We start from the raw sequence: 17,322 nt of genomic DNA on the forward strand, positions 1-17,322 counted from the left end.
ACAGAAACAGTATGACGGTATGAAAACCTGGATACCGCCCAACCCTAGACACAACCTGGGACACACAGACACAGCCTGGGATACAGAGACACAGCCTGGGATACAGAGACACAGCCTGGGATACAGAGACACAGCCTGGGATACAGAGACACAGCCTGGGATACAGAGACACAGCCTGGGATACAGAGACACAGCCTGGGATACAGAGACTCAGCCTGGGATACAGAGACACAGCCTGGGATACAGAGACACAGCATGGGATACAGAGACTCAGCCTGGGATATAGAGACACAGCCTGGGATACAGAGACACAGCCTGGGATACAGAGACACAGCCTGGGATACAGAGACACAGCCTGGGATACAGAGACACAGCCTGGGATACAGAGACACAGCCTGGGATACAGAGACACAGGCTGGGATACAGAGACACAGGCTGGGATACAGAGACTCAGCCTGGGATACAGAGACTCAGCATGGGATACAGAGACTCAGCCTGGGATATAGAGACACAGCCTGGGATACAGAGACACAGCCTGGGATACAGAGACACAGCCTGGGATACAGAGACACAGCCTGGGATACAGAGACACAGCCTGGGATACAGAGACACAGGCTGGGATACAGAGACACAGCCTGGGATACAGAGACTCAGCCTGGGATACAGAGACACAGCCTGGGATACAGAGACACAGCATGGGATACAGAGACTCAGCCTGGGATATAGAGACACAGCCTGGGATACAGAGACACATCCTGGGATACAGAGACACAGCCTGGGATACAGAGACACAGCCTGGGATACAGAGACACAGCCTAGGATACAGAGACACAGCCTGGGATACAGAGACACAGCCTGGGATACAGAGACAAAGCCTGGGATACAGAGACTCAGTGGAGGTACAGAGACAGACAGCACTGGGCTCTCATACAGAGATGGATGGAAAGAGAAGAAGACCTAAACATGATTTGAGCAAAACACGGCCCTAAAAGCTGAGGGAGACTTGTGACAAACACACATTACTGCTGTCAGACAGCAAGGAAATAGGACATGTTTTTGATGGGGCTGTTGTCAACCATTATAACCAATCTGTTTTCATGTGATTTCAAACCACTAGCCATCCATAATAACAGCCCTTCTGTTCTGTGTGTATGGCAGGCAGCACTTGAGAATACTGAAAGCTACACCAGCACAGAGCTGTTTTCAACACTTGTGGGATTGCCTTGACAAGTGGCTGCCAAGCTGCAGAACCAAATCAGAGCAGCGAAGCCTGGAATTCATGCATGCAAATTACATGGAGGGGCTTGAAGAAAAGAGAGGCTGTTCTGCCCATGGTGATGATTCTCTTTCGCTGACTCTTTCTCTCTCTTTCTCTCTCCCCCACTCTTTCTCTTTCTCTCCAGTGGTTCCACCAGCAATTTGTGTCTGTGTGATTGATTAACACCTACTTCAAACCAGAGGTGGGACCAAGTCACTATTATTCAAGTCACAAGCAAGTCTTAAGTCACAAGGTCAGAGTTTCAAGTCGAGTCCCAAATAGAACGGGTCAAGTCCAATTCATGCATTTGAAGAACAAGTCAAGTCGAGTCGAGTCACAAGTTTTCAAGTCAAGTCTGAAGTCAAGTAAAAAAAACATCTATGCAACGACTTGTTCAACTACAAATCTTTGTCTATTTATTGAGGCTACCAGACAGCCCTTTTCATTATTTAGTCAACAACACATTTTGATTAGCCTATGTAATTGTAAAAGAGGGACCTTGAAATCAGCAGAAGGCAAGGCAGGTTGATGTGCTCAGAGTGTAGAAGTCTTGGTGATCCAATGGTGAAAGCGCCATATCATACAAAATATACAAGTAGATTTACCAAATATATACGGGCAATAGCCCAAAAGAAATAGCCTCTGTATCAGGCTTAACCTGTCCAATCTGAACAGACACTGGTTGAGGGCAAGACTGTACAGCCTCCCCTTGAGAAACCAAATCGAATGTCTAACAGGAGCTCAATCAGGTAGGCCTGCAGAATATAAGCACTTGGCCCCCAGGACCATACAATTACCCAATTGGCAATTACAACCAATAAACTGGTTCTGCAATGTAAAAGGCAATTTCCACATCCATTGTTACATTGGTACCTTCGTCTTAATCAGACTTAATGATTATTAATTATATTTCAACACCATGCATACATGGAACAACATTTTCGCTTATTCAACGTTCTGACTCCAAGGGAGATGCTGCGGCTACTGTCTCTGGCTGCGTGGACAGTAATCCATGGAGACTCTGTGCCACAAAATGAGTGACAAAACATTACAAAACCTGGCCTGATCATTTCAAGTGTGTACTGCAGTGTACTGCTGTGTATGTTAATCCCATCCCATTGCAGCAGTGTATAGCTGTAGTTTCACCGCAGTGTGTGTGTTGCGTAGGTGCAGTGCTGTGTTACTAGAGGTGTGTGTGTGTGTGTGTGTAACTCACGGCCAGTAGCCGGCTCTTCTCCTTCTCGGCAGTAGTCTGTGTGTTCTCCAGGGTGGTCCAGTGTTTTTTCGACAGCTCCTCCAGCGCCCGGGTCTGTGACTCTTTGAAGTGGGCGGTGTCGTCCTCGTATTTGGTACGCATGTTCAGCATCTCCTTCTCATACACCTGCTTCTCCTCCCGTAGAGTCTGACGGAACAACACACACAGAGACAACACCATGACTGTCAGCCCTATGTGTTTATCTAAGACGCTTGATTCTAGTTTAATTAAAACCAGCTGTGAGCAGAATGCTAAGCTCATTACTGTCTTATTTACATTTCCTTGGTAATTTGAGTGAGCATCTATTTGAGTCAGTAACACACAGGTAACACATGAACGGCTGTTCTGCTTTTCAGTCTCGCTGTCTGTCTGTCGGTGTTTTGTTGTGGAAAAAAGTGACAGCCTAAAGATGCTTCAAATCCCCTCTGACACATTCTCATTCAAAGATGAAGCTCAAGCAGCCAGCCAAAACGAACGGAGAGGGAGGCATGTATTATCAAACAAGGAGAGAGAGAGAGAGAGAGAGAGAGAGAGAGAGAGAGAGAGAGAGAGAGAGAGAGAGAGAGAGAGAGAGAGAGAGAGAGAGAGAGAGAGAGAGAGAGAGAGAGAGCGACACAGAGAGCGACACAGAGAGAGAGAGAGAGACAGAGACAGAGAGAGAGAGACAGAGAGAGAGAGAGACAGAGAGAGAGAGAGACAGAGAGAGAGAGAGAGAGAGAGAGAGAGAGAGACAGACAGACAGACAGACAGACAGACAGACAGACAGACAGACAGAGAGAGAGAGAGAGAGAGAGAGAGAGACAGAGAGAGAGAGAGAGAGAGAGAGAGAGAGAGAGAGAGATAGAGAGACAGAGAGAGAGAGAGAGAGAGAGAGAGAGAGAGAGAGAGAGACAGACAGACAGACAGACAGACAGACAGACAGACAGACAGACAGACAGACAGACAGACAGACAGACAGACAGACAGACAGACAGACAGAGAGAGAGAGAGACAGAGAGAGAGAGACAGAGAGAGAGAGACAGAGAGAGAGAGAGAGAGAGAGAGAGAGAGAGAGAGAGAGAGTGCCAGCAGCCCAGTGGATCACTGCACAAAGTACTCACATCTCCGTTCACAGCAAGTTGTCATAGTAACACCTAACTCAAGGCTATGGTAATGACAAACAGAACAGAGATTTCCTGGGAACTGGAGAGGTGAGAACATCGCTCTCAGTTTTTCAGGCTACAGCATTGCAGTGAATGTGGCTGGGGGGAATTGTCATTAAGACACACCAATGTCAACACAACACTCTCCCTATCTTGAGAGCATATTACATATTCAGAACGGCATATGGTGAAAGATTCAACAGTGCATTTTACCATAATGGAAATGCAGAATGGAAAATAGATCATGCTTGACATTTACGGGGGAACTACAGTTTGTCTTCTGAGCAACTGTTCGTAAATAATGTGACCTTTTTGGATGTTCTTTTTAAAAGGTTGGTCAAATTTGACTGGCTCAGCAGCATAACAATTTGTAGTTTTGTGAGTTCAGAGGCAATGCATATTTGAGGGGTCTGTAACTCCTGAGAGCAAGGGGGGACTTCCCAAGGAGCAAACTAAATGCTTAGTCGTAAAATATTTTTGGGTTGTTGTGTACTCTGACATCAATAATTGAAGTGAAATGCTATTTTCCAACCAGAAAGCATGGCTTTGAGCAAAGTGGTGACTGTATTGGAAGAAACGCCCATGGCTAATAGCTGAGATACAACATAAATAATCATTGACTCAAAATGAAGCGAACTGTGACGCAAAATTGATGTCTATTTATACCAAAACCGTAGTCTTTGCTAAATCAAAGTACTCAGCTAAATGTTAACAAAAGTGCTATTTTTTTGTCCAGTAATTTCTCTTTCCAAGATGTTGAGTTTTGTGAATTAAACACGGAGGAGTGGATTTAGGCACTGCAACAGCTGAGGTACCAGTGAAGCCATGAGCACTTTAACCTAATATTTCCTTATTGGAAGAGCTGGTGCAGAATAACAGTCTGTCCTCAAACAACTCTAGGCTCCAGAGAGGCAGACATATAGTTCCCTCCATCCCACTGAAGGCTCACCTTCTCCAGGGATAGAATCTGTTGCCTCTGCCTGTCATCTAGTGCGTGGGTCTTGTTCTGGAGGGCCCCGCGTTCCTCCTCTAGACGCATCACCTTGTCCTTCAGACGAGATTTCTCAGACTCCAGGTCCCGGATGGCTGCCTCGTGGGTCATCTGAGTGGCCTGCAGGCTGCCAATGTGACCTGTCCAGCCAGACAGTGTTATTATACAACAAAAATATAGACTCAACATGCAACAATTTAAAAGATTTGACTGAGTTACAGTTCATATGAGGAAATCAGTCAACTGAAATAAATTCATTAGGCCTTAATCTATGGATTTCACATGACTGGGAATACAGATATGCATCTGTTGGTCAAAGATACCTTAAACAGTGGGCCTCAGGATCTCGTCATGGTATTTTTGTGCATTCAAATTGCCATCGATAAAATGCAATTGTTTTCGTTGTCCGTAGCTTATGCCTGCCCATACCATAACCCCACTGCTACCATGGGGCACTCTGTTCACAATGTTGACATCAGCAAATCTCTCTCCCACACGACACCATACTGATAAAGAAATGTGTGAGTAAGACATTACTAAAATGTCACACCCTCAATTAAACTAATAATGTATGACTAATTAGTAGACTAGAGCTTAGCGAGTTAATCAAATGTATTTATATCACAGCATCAGAGTATTTGTGTCTTGTAATTAGAAAGCAGAAGTGCAAAACGACTGAAACCAATAACAGGAGACTGGTTCCCAAAACACACAGGGAAAGGGGAGTGAAAAAAGGCTTGCAGGATATTGTGAGACCGGCGATAACTAAAGAATGCAGCCTACCTGAGCAAGGAGTAGACTATGATAAGAACATGTGTGTGCGTGTGTGTGTGTGTGTGTGTGTGTGTGTGTGTGACCTGATGGTCAGGAGAGCAGAGGAAAATCACATGAGCTAAACCCAGGTGTGTGCTTACAAGATGTGTACAGTGGAAAAATACAGCCTGCCTAAAGCGGGGTGGGATTTTTGTATGACGTGTGTGTATAAAAGATGGACTCTGAAATTGTGATAACAGAATTCTCTGGGCAGAATTCTCTGAATAAAGACGACCTGACTATTTCAGACTGGGAGCTCTGTCCGTTTCTTGATCCAAAAGCCTTACAACCTTTTGGGAGACGCACCGAGACACTGAAATAGTTAGTTAATAAATTATCTTAACACATACACATGGTCTGCGGTTGTGAGGCAGGTTGGATGTACTGCCAAGTTCTCTAAAACGACGTTGGAGGCGGCTTATGGTAGAGAAATTAACATTCAATTCTCTGGCTACAGCTCTGGTGGATATTCCTGCAGTCAGCATGCCAATTGCACGCTCACTCAAAACTTGAGTCATCTGTGGCATTGTGTTGTGTGACAAAACTGCACATTTTAGATTGGCTGTTTATTGTCCCCAGCACAAGGGGTACAGGTGTAATGATCATGCTGTTTAATCAGATTCTTGTTATGCCACACCTGTCAGACGGATGGATTATCTTGGCAAAGGAGAAATGCTCACTAACAGGGATGTAAACAAATTTGTGCACACAATTTGCGAGAAAAAAGCTTTTGATGAAACATGGGAGCAACACTTTACATGTTGCGTTTATCTTTTTGTTCAGTGTAGAATGAGGTTACCCGTTGCAGCAGTATTACCATAGAGTTGACCTGTGTCAATGCACTGTTTAAACATTGATATTTCAGTGAGGCAGTACTTCATATGGTTTAAAGTGTGCTTATCCTTCTGGGACAATGTTTGAGTTGGTCCACACAGGCTCTTTGAATCCCAGCCAGGCACTGCCAGATGAAATACTGATGCAAGACATCACTAGTAAGAGTCTACACTAGCGCTCGCCACAGTATAGACCATAAACAGTGCAGCACGCCTTAAACTAGGCATCATTAATTCGAACACGGCTTTCACATCCTTGGGCTTATGAATACCATTAAAGCAGGGATACACCATTTCACCATTAAACAGTTATGTTACAGCAATTCAGATAAGTCTAAGTAGCCGTGAGGCTACTACTCTTTCTCCAACAAATGCAAAGCTAAGAGGATAGTGTTCCCAGCAGCAGCATCTCTGGGTGTGATGCCAAACATGGACCTGCAGATACAGTACTACACAGCTACACAATAGGCACCACGGAAAATTCCACAGACACAAAAGCAAACATGTTGTTTTCTCTCTGTCCTTGTTGTATATCTTGACCATGGCATGAGAGGCATTTTTGAACCACACCAGATGTTGATGGGCTATGTAAGAGTTAGGTGAGGGTGTAGACGAGCTCTATCCCCATCAGGGTACATTCCAGAGCCAGGGGAGTGAAGAGGTCTCAGAGCAGAGCTGGGGCTAGGCTGCAGAGCACACTGGACCTCTGTTGCTGGGATACCGGGAGGTGATCTGTCACAGCACAATCTCCTGTCAACAGGTACGTTAGCTGGAGCTGGAGCTACCTACCTCCAGTGAATGAAAAGAGAGCCGCGTGACAGATAATTGTGAATAGACAGATGGAAGCCTATATAGGTTTGAGCCTGTGCGCCTGTTATTTTCAGAAGGGCATAAAACCAAATATACTTTTTTATTTTCCTGAAAATAACAGATGCAAAATGGTGCAAAGGCTGGTAAATTTGAACCAACATTATTTCATGACTTGCTGAGATACTGTGTACATAGACTTCAATATTGGTGGGAATCATGTAGGACCAAGAGTGGAGTAGGCCAATATTCACTAGTGTTTTTCAGGTAGTGTAGTACTGTGGGTTGTAACAGAGAGAGGATGAAGGAGGAGAGGAGGGTGCATAGTCTGTCTGTAGGAGGAGGAAAAGAAGAGAGGAGGAGGAGGAGGAGGAAGAGGGGAAGAGAAGGAGAGTGTAGAGCGTACCGGTAGGTTAAGAAGGCTAACAGAGAGGAGGTGGGGAGGAGGGTGGCAGGCTAACTCACTGGCTTTGAGGAGGATCTCTGTGGCCTGCTGCTGCACACGATCTCTGGTGGCCTCCAGCTCACACTCTGCTTCCTTCTGTCGGATCTCCACGATCTCGGCATCTTGCGTCACCTCGTCCAGCTGTTTGCTCAAGTCCTGGAGCACAGACACAGAGCACAGGTTAGCCTACACTTCTGAGGCACAGACACACATAGCACAGGGTCAACTCACTGACCTGTGTTCATACACTCTCCCTAAACAAGAAAACAGTATTTATGACTCACTCACTCATACTCTCTAATTATCATTTAACTTTCTCTCTTTCTTTCTCCTTCTCTCTTATCACCATCACTCTCTTTTTTAATTCCTGCATTTGCACTCTCTGTAGAGATAACAGCCACTTTCATTCTTAATTGGAAAGCGTTTACAGCATAGTGCATGTTGTCTACTGCTCTCAGGGACTCCTTCCTTATGAAGTAATACATTGGAATGGCCTTGAAATAGTCACTTAGCTTTACATTTCCCATGGGAATAAAGCCCATTTGCAAGTGGAGTTCTAATTAATATCTTGACTCGTTTGGCGGGTTTTAAACCTTTTTCTGATAAATCTGTATGGAGGAGTTGATGTTTTTTAAATTAATAGATTAAGGGACTATATTTCCTCAAGCAAAAATCCATCTCACTAACGGAATATGAATATCTGGGTGTAAACCACAGAAGTCTTGCCCAAAATCTATTTGAAGATAAGATGGAGTATCTTAAGCGGCAAATGTAGACTAATTTTACAGCCCGGCTTTCATTCCCCAAATTGTCTGCCATTCACTAGGCCTAAATTAAGTCTGCATTCTTTGTAGAGGGACACAAAATGTAGCTACAGTAAAATAAACATCTGGAAGTGAGTGAAACAGGGGGTGCATTTTGCATTGTCTAGTATGGTGTGATTTCCCATTCTGACTGGTCCGTAGGGTGTGATTTCCCTGATGAGCAGGTGCAGGTGTATGTGTAATGAGCTGTTCAGGGAGAGAGGACATGCTTTAATCGCCCTCTCAGTTTGTTTTGTTTCTCTTAATGAAAAATCAAATTGCGGCGGCATGGCTGATATCATCGTGTCACACCTGCCTTCCTGATAAGCAGTAGGCACCCATCTCATACTAAACTGACTGGAAGGGCTCCTGGGAGGTATCCATAAAACACAGTCAGATAAATTAGCTAGCTAGGTCTTTGGTTTACTGAAAGGGAATATCTGTAGTAACCAGTGTTATTAAATGACAATTAAATCATACTGGGATTTTCAGGATTAACACTCTGGTAATTGCCAAAATAAAGGAAACACTTGAGTAAATGAGGGATACTAAAAGCAGGTGCTCCCAAAATAAAGGAAACACTTCCTGAATTAATTAAGCAATTAAAAATCCCATCACGCTTAGAGTCATGTATAAAAAGTTGCCCATTATTTTGGCTACCCATGGCTAGAAGACATCTCAGTGACTTTGAAAGATGGGTTTCAAAGGAGCAAAGGTGGTTTAAAGGGTGTGTGTGGCTCAGTCAACAGAGCTCAACTTAACTGAATACATATAGGACATTCTGGAGCGGCGTTCTGGCGGCTTGTGGTGGCCCAACGCCCTATCAAGACACTTTATGTTGGTGTTTCCTTTATTTTGGCAGTTACCTGTATTAAATGCTTTCTGGGCTAAACGAAAGATTACCGTAATAATACAACATCAATGCTAGCTACATATCTTTATTCTATGAAGTTGACATGTGTATCTCTTTAAGACTAATAGCTTTGGGGCCTTTCATTGGGACATTTAAGCCACAGTGGGGTATCTCCACAGCCTCTATTACCTTGATGTTGCTCTCGGCTGCAGTGAGCGAGGCCTGCAACTTGTGGGACTTCTCCCTGTGTTCCCGTGCTTCCTCCTGCACCCTCTGCAGCTCGGAGCGCAGCTTCCCCAGGGTCTTCTGCAATGCTGCCTCCTGCATCTGGAACTCCCTCCGCAGCTCTGCCTCAGTCTTCTTCCAGGCCTGCAGGTTGTCTGCGGTGAGCTGCTGCGTGCGCTTCATGGCCTCCAGCTCGCGCTCGTAGAAGGCCTGGGCCTTGTTGAGCTTGGCCTCGTACTCCTCTACCAGCCTCTTCTTGTCCCCCTTCACCTCCTCCACGCGCTCCGACAGGGACTCCACCTCAGCTTTGTGCAGCTGGCCCAGTTTCTCCTGGTCCTTGCTGTAGTTCTGGTTCTGGCTCTGGTGGCTGCGGAGCAGCTCTGACACCTCCTGCCGATGGTTGGCCTTCAGCTCCTCCAGCGCCAGCTTCTTCTCCTGCTCAAACTGGGCCTGCGCTGTGCCGAAGGAGCGCAGCTTCTCCTCGAACGAGCGTCGCATCTCCTCCACCTCGCGGGACATGGTGACCACACGCTGTGTGTGCTGGGCCTCGGTGCACAGCTGCATGTCCTCCACGCGCTGCCGGTAGGTCTCGAACTCGGTGAGGGCCTGGCGTTTCATGCGCTCATGCAGTTCCATGGACTCCTCCAGCGACTGGATGCGCTGCTTCAGGTCCATCTCGTCGCTGATCTTGCCCTTGTACTGCATGATCTTCTCCCGCGTCTCCGACAGGATCTGCTGCACCTCCTCCTCATGCGCCTCCTTCAGTATCTGGATGGCCGCCTCGTGCTCGTCGTTCTTGGTGTTGAGGGCGTAGATCACCTGTGGAGGCAGGAAGAACATTTGAATGGGAGACAGGATAGAACAAATGCATATCCAATGGCTTTGAACAGGTGCTGGAGATGGAAGTAAATGTCCCTCAGCAAAAACCTGTATGGTGACGTGTTAGCATTCTTCTCAGGTTCAGGAGATAAAAGTAGCCTTAATGTACATCAGCAAGAAAGTTCAAGCTTTGTATGATGATATGTTAGCATTATCCTGAAAATAAAAGGTTTATCATTACATTAACTGTCTGACTGCAGTGTCAAAGCACTTTGACGCATGATTGACAGTTGAGTGAGTGGCTGACCTTTACTCCCAAAAATTACTTCCAATTGAAAGCCCGGATAATCTGACTACAAAGTGATTTTGGGAGAAAATGAGTTTTATATTTACAGTTTAAGAGCCATGAGAAATGTCCCCTAATCTTTCCCCTACTGATACAGGGTGCTGGCTCTGGGCTGCTGCCCTACGGAATAAGGCTATTTGTTTTCTCACCAGATACACACAGTCAATAATTCACCACGTTGAACAGTTGAATACTTTTGATAATCCTTGTTTACTTAGTACAAAAGCCTGTCATCAGAATAAGATAGAGAAGAAACGGAAAATAAAATGCCTTTTTCAGATAATGATATCCATATTTTATTCACCAGGGTGAAAACATGGGATGGACTATGAAGTTCTTAAATGTTGCCAACTTGCCAGTGTTTTTGATATGCTAAAATGCTTATAAAATGTTAACTTTCAAACAGACTTCTTTTGTTATCACTATTCAGATTGTCTGTTACAGCTCTCCATCAAATGAGAGCAAATGCAACACATTGTACCCAACCAGGTAGGACAACATTTTTATCAAAGGTTTATTCAAGAAAAGACAAAACCACCAGGGATTTCTGGTTTCCTATTGTAACCTCCCCTGCAATCCTTCAATCGCATTCTCATTTCTCAAAGGAGATAAGAGGCCTATGCAGCAGGATCTCAGCTCAATACCCATTATAAACCTTAGGCCTAATCATATCCATCCTTTAGATAAAATAATAATGCCCTTGTTGAAAGGCATTCTGTGGGAATGAAAGGACCCCAGCTCGTGAAGTTTCTCACGAGCGATAAAGGGCTGAGTCAGAATTCATTTCCATAATTGTTTTGACAAATGATTACGGGAGAAAGCTAAAAGTTCTCTGCCTATCTGGTGTTAGTGCGGCAATCTAGCCAGCCACATGTGAAAAGAGAGAGAGAGAGAGAGAGAGAGAGAGAGAGAGAGAGAGAGAGAGAGAGAGAGAGAGAGAGAGAGAGAGAGAGAGAGAGAGAGAGAGAGAGAGAGACAGAGACAGAGACAGAGACAGAGAGAGAGAGAGAGAGAGAGAGAGAGAGAGAGAGAGAGAGAGAGAGAGAGAGAGAGAGACAGAGACAGAGACAGAGACAGAGACAGAGACAGAGACAGAGACAGAGACAGAGACAGAGACAGAGAGAGAGAGAGAGAGAGAGAGAGAGAGAGAGCGAGAGAGACAGACACACAGAGAGACACAGAGAGACACAGAGAGAGAGACTGTGTCTGCGGTCCCATGGTCTCAGCGGGTGAGATGGCTTTGGCAGAGAAGCGTGCAGTGGTGTCATCATTCCATAATGGATTCTCCCCTCCATTTGACCTGAGAGGAACCCAGGACTACCTCCCATATAGCCTCCATCCATTCTCTCTCTCTCACGCAGCCTGGCAGGCGCAGCACCGTCAGGCGCAGCACCGTCAGCTCCTGCAGCACGGACCCTACAGCCATGTAGTATAGCCAAGGGCTTGGGAATGAGCTTACTCAGCATTCTTCCAGGATTCTCTTTAAAAAAGAGAGAGAGAGATGAACTGACTTAGGCGTATGTGTTTTGTTTAAAATAGAACGCAAACGAAATGCACTGACAATAGTAAAAAATATTCAAGTCAAAGTTATGTATTGATTGCAGACTCAAAGTATTGCTGCTGCCTGTCATTTTATTTTTCTTTCATCACAAGTCTAGCCGTTTCCCAAAACCCATATCCTCCCTCTTTAAAAGGCTACCCTCTGCTCCCTAACCATTATCTTAGGCTCCATGTGTTATTACCATCATCCATCCCCACCTCCCTAGGTTAGGTCAATGTGTGGTTCTTTTGGATGAGATGTTTACATAGTGACAGTGACTGGGCTAATTAATAAGACAGCACTAAAAAAGCACAGAGCAGTACAAAATGGTTTGTTTTTTTACAATGCATTGTGAATGCTGAATCAGTGATTGCAGATGGATGCATTCATCACTGACGGGAAGAACCCAATATAACACTGGCTGCTTAGTAGTCAGCCTGAAACATGAGCTGAAAGACCCAAGAGTTGGCCTAGACCTACTTACCGCTAGCTACGAATATGTTTGCTAAATGTATCAGTCTTAACATTAAGCTCCAATAACTGCTAAAAGGTGAGCCTTATTCATGTTCCCAGAATGGTTTGAGGATGCTGAAGAGAGAGAAGAAAGGCCCTTAGATCGCAAAAGGCAAAGACATCTCAAGGCAACGCTGGTCTCTGGGTTAAGGTTCCAGAGCAAACTACTCAGTATTGCCCATATCTCAGACTCTGGAATACAGAATTCAGATACACAAAGGAGTATGGATCTGAATTATTGACATAAATTAATGATGACCAGTAATACCAGGTAGCAAGATTTAGATATGGAAGTGAACCGCGGGTGTCAAACTCAAAGCCCCCTGTTTGTGGATGTTAATCTTTGGGCTGAAGCCAGCATGTTTAGCACATAAAGAGGCATCATCTGCCCCAAAAGGGGAGGGCTCAGGTCTGAGAAATCCAATGCTTTTCCTCCTCTCCTGGCACTGGTGATTTAATCACTCCTACTGCCCAGTGCAGGGGTCATTACTAATGTCTGAACATCAGCAAATAAGACGTTCATGATAGCGATTATCACCGCCATTTGCAGAGGAGTGCGGAGGGGTAACATATTGTTCAGTACAATGGGGAGCTCGGTAAACAGGGACAAATTATAAAACGCAACATGTAAAGTGTTGCTCTCATGTTTCATGAGCTGAAATAAAAGATCCCAGAAATGTTCCACACGCACAAAAAGCTTATTTCTCTCAAATTTTGTGCACACATTTTTTTTTACATCCCTGATAGTGAGCATTTCTCCATTGTCAAAATAATCCATCCACCTGACAGGTGTGGGATATCAAGAAGCTGATTAAACAGCATGATCATTACACAGGTGCTCCTTGTGCTGGGGATAATAAAAGGCCACTCTAAAATGTGCAGTTTTGTCACACAACACAATGCCACAAATGTCTCAAATTTGGGCTAGCGTGCAATTGGCAAGCTGACTGTAGGAATGTCCACCAGAGCTGTTGCCAAAGAATTGAATGTTCATTTCTCTACCATAAGCCACCTCCAACGTCGTTTTAGAGATTTTGGCAGTATGGCCAACCGGCCTCACAACCGCAGACCACGTGTAACCACGCCAGCCCAGGACCTCCACATCCGGCTTCTTAACCTGCAGGATGGTCTGAGACGAGCCAGCCGGACAGCTGATGAAACTGTGGGTTTGCACAACCGAATAATTTCTGCACAAACTATCACAATTCCTGGAAGCTGAAAATGTCCCCGTTTTTTCCATGGCCTGCATTCTCACCAGACATGTCACCCATTGAGCATATTTGGGATGCTCTGGATAGACATGTACGACAGCGTGTTCCAGTTCCCGCCAATATCCAGCAACTTCGCACAGCCATAGAAGAACAGTGGGACAACATTCCACAGGCCACAATCAACAGCCTGAGCAAAGCAAAGGAGATGTGTCGCGCTGCATGAGGCAAATGGTGGTCACCCCAGATACTGACTGTTTTTCTGATCCACGCCCCTACCTTTTTTTTAAGGTATCTGTGACCAACAGATGCATATCTGTATTCCCAGTCATGTGAAATCCATAGTTTAGGGCCTAATGCATTTATTTCAATTGACTGTTCAATTTAATTTATTATATGAACTGTAACTCACTAAAATCTTTGAAATTGTTGCATGTTGCGTTTATATTTTTGTTCAGTGTAGCTTTGAGCTGGAGATCAAAATGGGGGACGGTTATGTCTTTTCAGTCTCAAAGTACAGCCCTGCAGAGTGCCTGTCTGCCATCAATGCCTCGGTCATGCCATTGACTGTATCCCACTGTAATAGGCTGCAGTTGAAGCCAACATAAAAGCCAACCTAGCTCATGTGACTTTAGAGAGTGTTTCCAGTTTTGTCAACCTAATTCCTGACTTGTATTCACTATTCAGTATTAGTTGGACTAAGTCACGTACAAATATACCGCATCAACCACCTCAGAGGCTGAATATGCATTAAGTCGAAAGATAGTGCTAATTAGAGTCATTATAGGCACAGTTTCCACTAAACTGCAAGGTGCACCTTAATCCAGGAGGTAATTAAGGCAGATAAGGGGGTAGGACTGGGCCAGCTCTGTAAACTGTGCTTTGTTTCATGCAGAGGGAACACTGACTGGAACTTTGCTATGCTGAGTAGATTCTCCAGCAGTGTGACACCAAAACTTCCCCCACTGCAGCATTTACATGGCCTGATTGTGAAGTTTCTTTTAAAAGTCTGGCTTAGCAGTACATAATATATTATTTTTCCCATGGTTTGGCGTACCTTAAAGGTGCAATAAGCAGAAATCACTCCTCCATTTCCTGGTTGATGAAATTATAATAGTTCGCCTAATTTCAGTTTATGTGACAAAACAAGCAGTGTAGAGAATCATTGTACCATCTAAACCGCTGTGAAATATATTTTCAATAACCAAAAATATTGTTTTTCAGCTGTTTGAACCTGGTGTAAAAAACCGAAAGTAAAAGATGCAAAAACTAAACTTAAGAATAGGGAAGCAAAGAAATACCGCACATAGACTTGCTTTCAATGAGAATGACAGATCTATAACTCAAATTTCTATGTGAATTTGGTCGGGTCACCAAAAAAGCTTCATATTGCAGCTTTAAGCCTCTCATAGACAGAATATTATGGTTTACGTAAATAGGCATTAGTAACTTAACAGTCTTTACACAAGTCATTGTGTGATCTTATCTAAGGCAGGTTTGATTGGTTGTGGCCCTTAAGTAATAGATGGGCGTGTGAAAGGAGGCCTTCACGAGGTGCCTGCCATCTCTATCTAGAAGGGGGGTTGAGTATGAGAGTGGATGTATGTTCATCCTTTATTCTATACTGGTCAGTATCATAATTAGGGCTGTTACGGTGACCATATTACCGCCACACCGGCGGTCACTAGTCATGACTGCAGTCAAATTCCACGTGACCATGTAGTCACGGTAACTAGGCTTCTCCAAAACTGCGTTCTGATGCTTCTTATGGTCATTAGTAGCTTACCAAACATGCTAACTGCTAGTCACTAATGGCCTGGTACTCAGCACTCTATTGTCCCTCTAATCACTCTGACAGCAATGCAAATGTGATAAAAAAATCTAATCAAACCCTTCATGAGAGCCCATGAACTCATGTTGTGCAACATTTTTATGGGCTATGCAATTGCGTGAGAAAACATAGTTTTGATGGCCTCTATTAAAAAGAGGAGGCTCCCATCAGCTTTCTATAGGCTAGGCTTACAATATTTATGTCTCAACTTTCCTAATATTAAGCACATTGCTTCTCTTTACAACAGGAGTACAGCCTGCCTGGCTGGCATGAAAATTAACCACAGGAAAAGCGTCCTACATTCACTATTCAAGTGCATAGATGACATGTTTTTCCCCCCCTGCCCCTGTTCCGACAAGTGCATGATAATGGTCCACTCTAAATCAAAACTAATTTCACACATACAGTGGGGAGAACAAGTATTTGATACACTGTTGATTTTGCAGGTTTTCCTACTTACAAAGCATATAGATGTCTGTAATTTTTATCATAGGTACACTTCAACTGTGAGAGACGGAATATAAAACAAAAATCCAGAAAATCACATTGTATGATTTTAAAGTAATTAATTTGCATTTTATTGCATGACATAAGTATTTGATACATCAGAAAAGCATAACTTAATATTTGGTACAGAAACCTTTGTTTGCAATTACAGAGATCATACGTTTCCTTTAGGTCTTGACCAGGTTTGTACACACTGCAGCAGCGATTTTGGCCCACTCCTCCATACAGACTTTCTCCAGATCATTCAGGTTTCAGGGCTGTCACTGGGCAATACGGACTTTCAGCTCCCTCCAAAGATTTTCTATTGGGTTCAGGTCTGGAGACTAGCTAGGCCACTCCAGGACCTTGAGATGCTTCTTACGGAGCCACTCCTTAGTTGCCCTGGCTGTGTGTTTCGGGTCGTTGTCATGCTGGAAGACCCAGCCACGACCCATCTTCAATGCTCTTATTGAGGGAAGGAGGTTGTTGGCCAAGATCTCGCGATACATGGCCCCATCCATCCTCCCCTCAATACGGTGCAGTCATCCTGTCCCCTTTGCAGAAAAGCATCCCCAAAGAATGATGTTTCCACCTCCATGCTTCACGGTTGGGATGGTGTTCTTGGGGTTGTACTCATCCTTCTTCTTCCTCCAAACACGGCGAGTGGAGTTTAGACCAAAAAGCTCTATTTTTGTCTCATCAGACCACATGACCTTCTCCCATTCCTCCTCTGGATCATCCAGATGGTCATTGGCAAACTTCAGATGGGCCTGGACATGCGCTGGCTTGAGCAGGGGGACCTTGCGTGCGCTGCATGATTTTAATCCATGACTGCGTAGTGTGTTACTAATTGTTTTCTTTGAGACTGTGGTCCCAGCTCTCTTCAGGTCATTGACCAGGTCCTGCCGTGTAGTTCTGGGCTGATCCCTCACCTTCCTCATGATCATTGATGCCCCACGAGGTGAGATCTTGCATGGAGCCCCAGACCGAGGATGATTGACCGTCATCTTGAACTTCTTCCATTTTCTAATAATTGCGCCAACAGTTGTTGCCTTCTCACCAAGCTGCTTGCCTATTGTCCTGTAGCCCATCCCAGCCTTGTGCAGGTCTACAATTTTATCCCTGATGTCCTTACACAGCTCTCTGGTCTTGGC

At 44.7% G+C, this 17,322-nt stretch overlaps 1 protein-coding gene across 1 annotated transcript in view; it reads right to left on the reverse strand.

Moving 5' to 3' along the window:
* The window catches only part of fam184ab (family with sequence similarity 184 member Ab), a gene marked incomplete at its 3' end in the record, with an annotated part of 157,216 nt that overhangs the window by 63,003 nt on the left and 76,891 nt on the right, over positions 1-17,322 (reverse strand). The window contains exons 2-5 of the mRNA XM_084149574.1: positions 9,390-10,244; positions 7,565-7,700; positions 4,605-4,786; positions 2,475-2,660 (exon numbers count right to left, since the gene is read on the reverse strand). Of these exons, the coding sequence (XP_084005700.1) occupies positions 2,475-2,660; positions 4,605-4,786; positions 7,565-7,700; positions 9,390-10,244 (1,359 nt within the window). The remainder of the gene's footprint in view (positions 1-2,474; positions 2,661-4,604; positions 4,787-7,564; positions 7,701-9,389; positions 10,245-17,322) is intronic.

This window comes from Coregonus lavaretus (assembly GCF_964263955.1).
Source record: "Coregonus lavaretus genome assembly, chromosome: 31".
Taxonomy (NCBI): Eukaryota; Metazoa; Chordata; class Actinopteri; order Salmoniformes; family Salmonidae; genus Coregonus; species Coregonus lavaretus.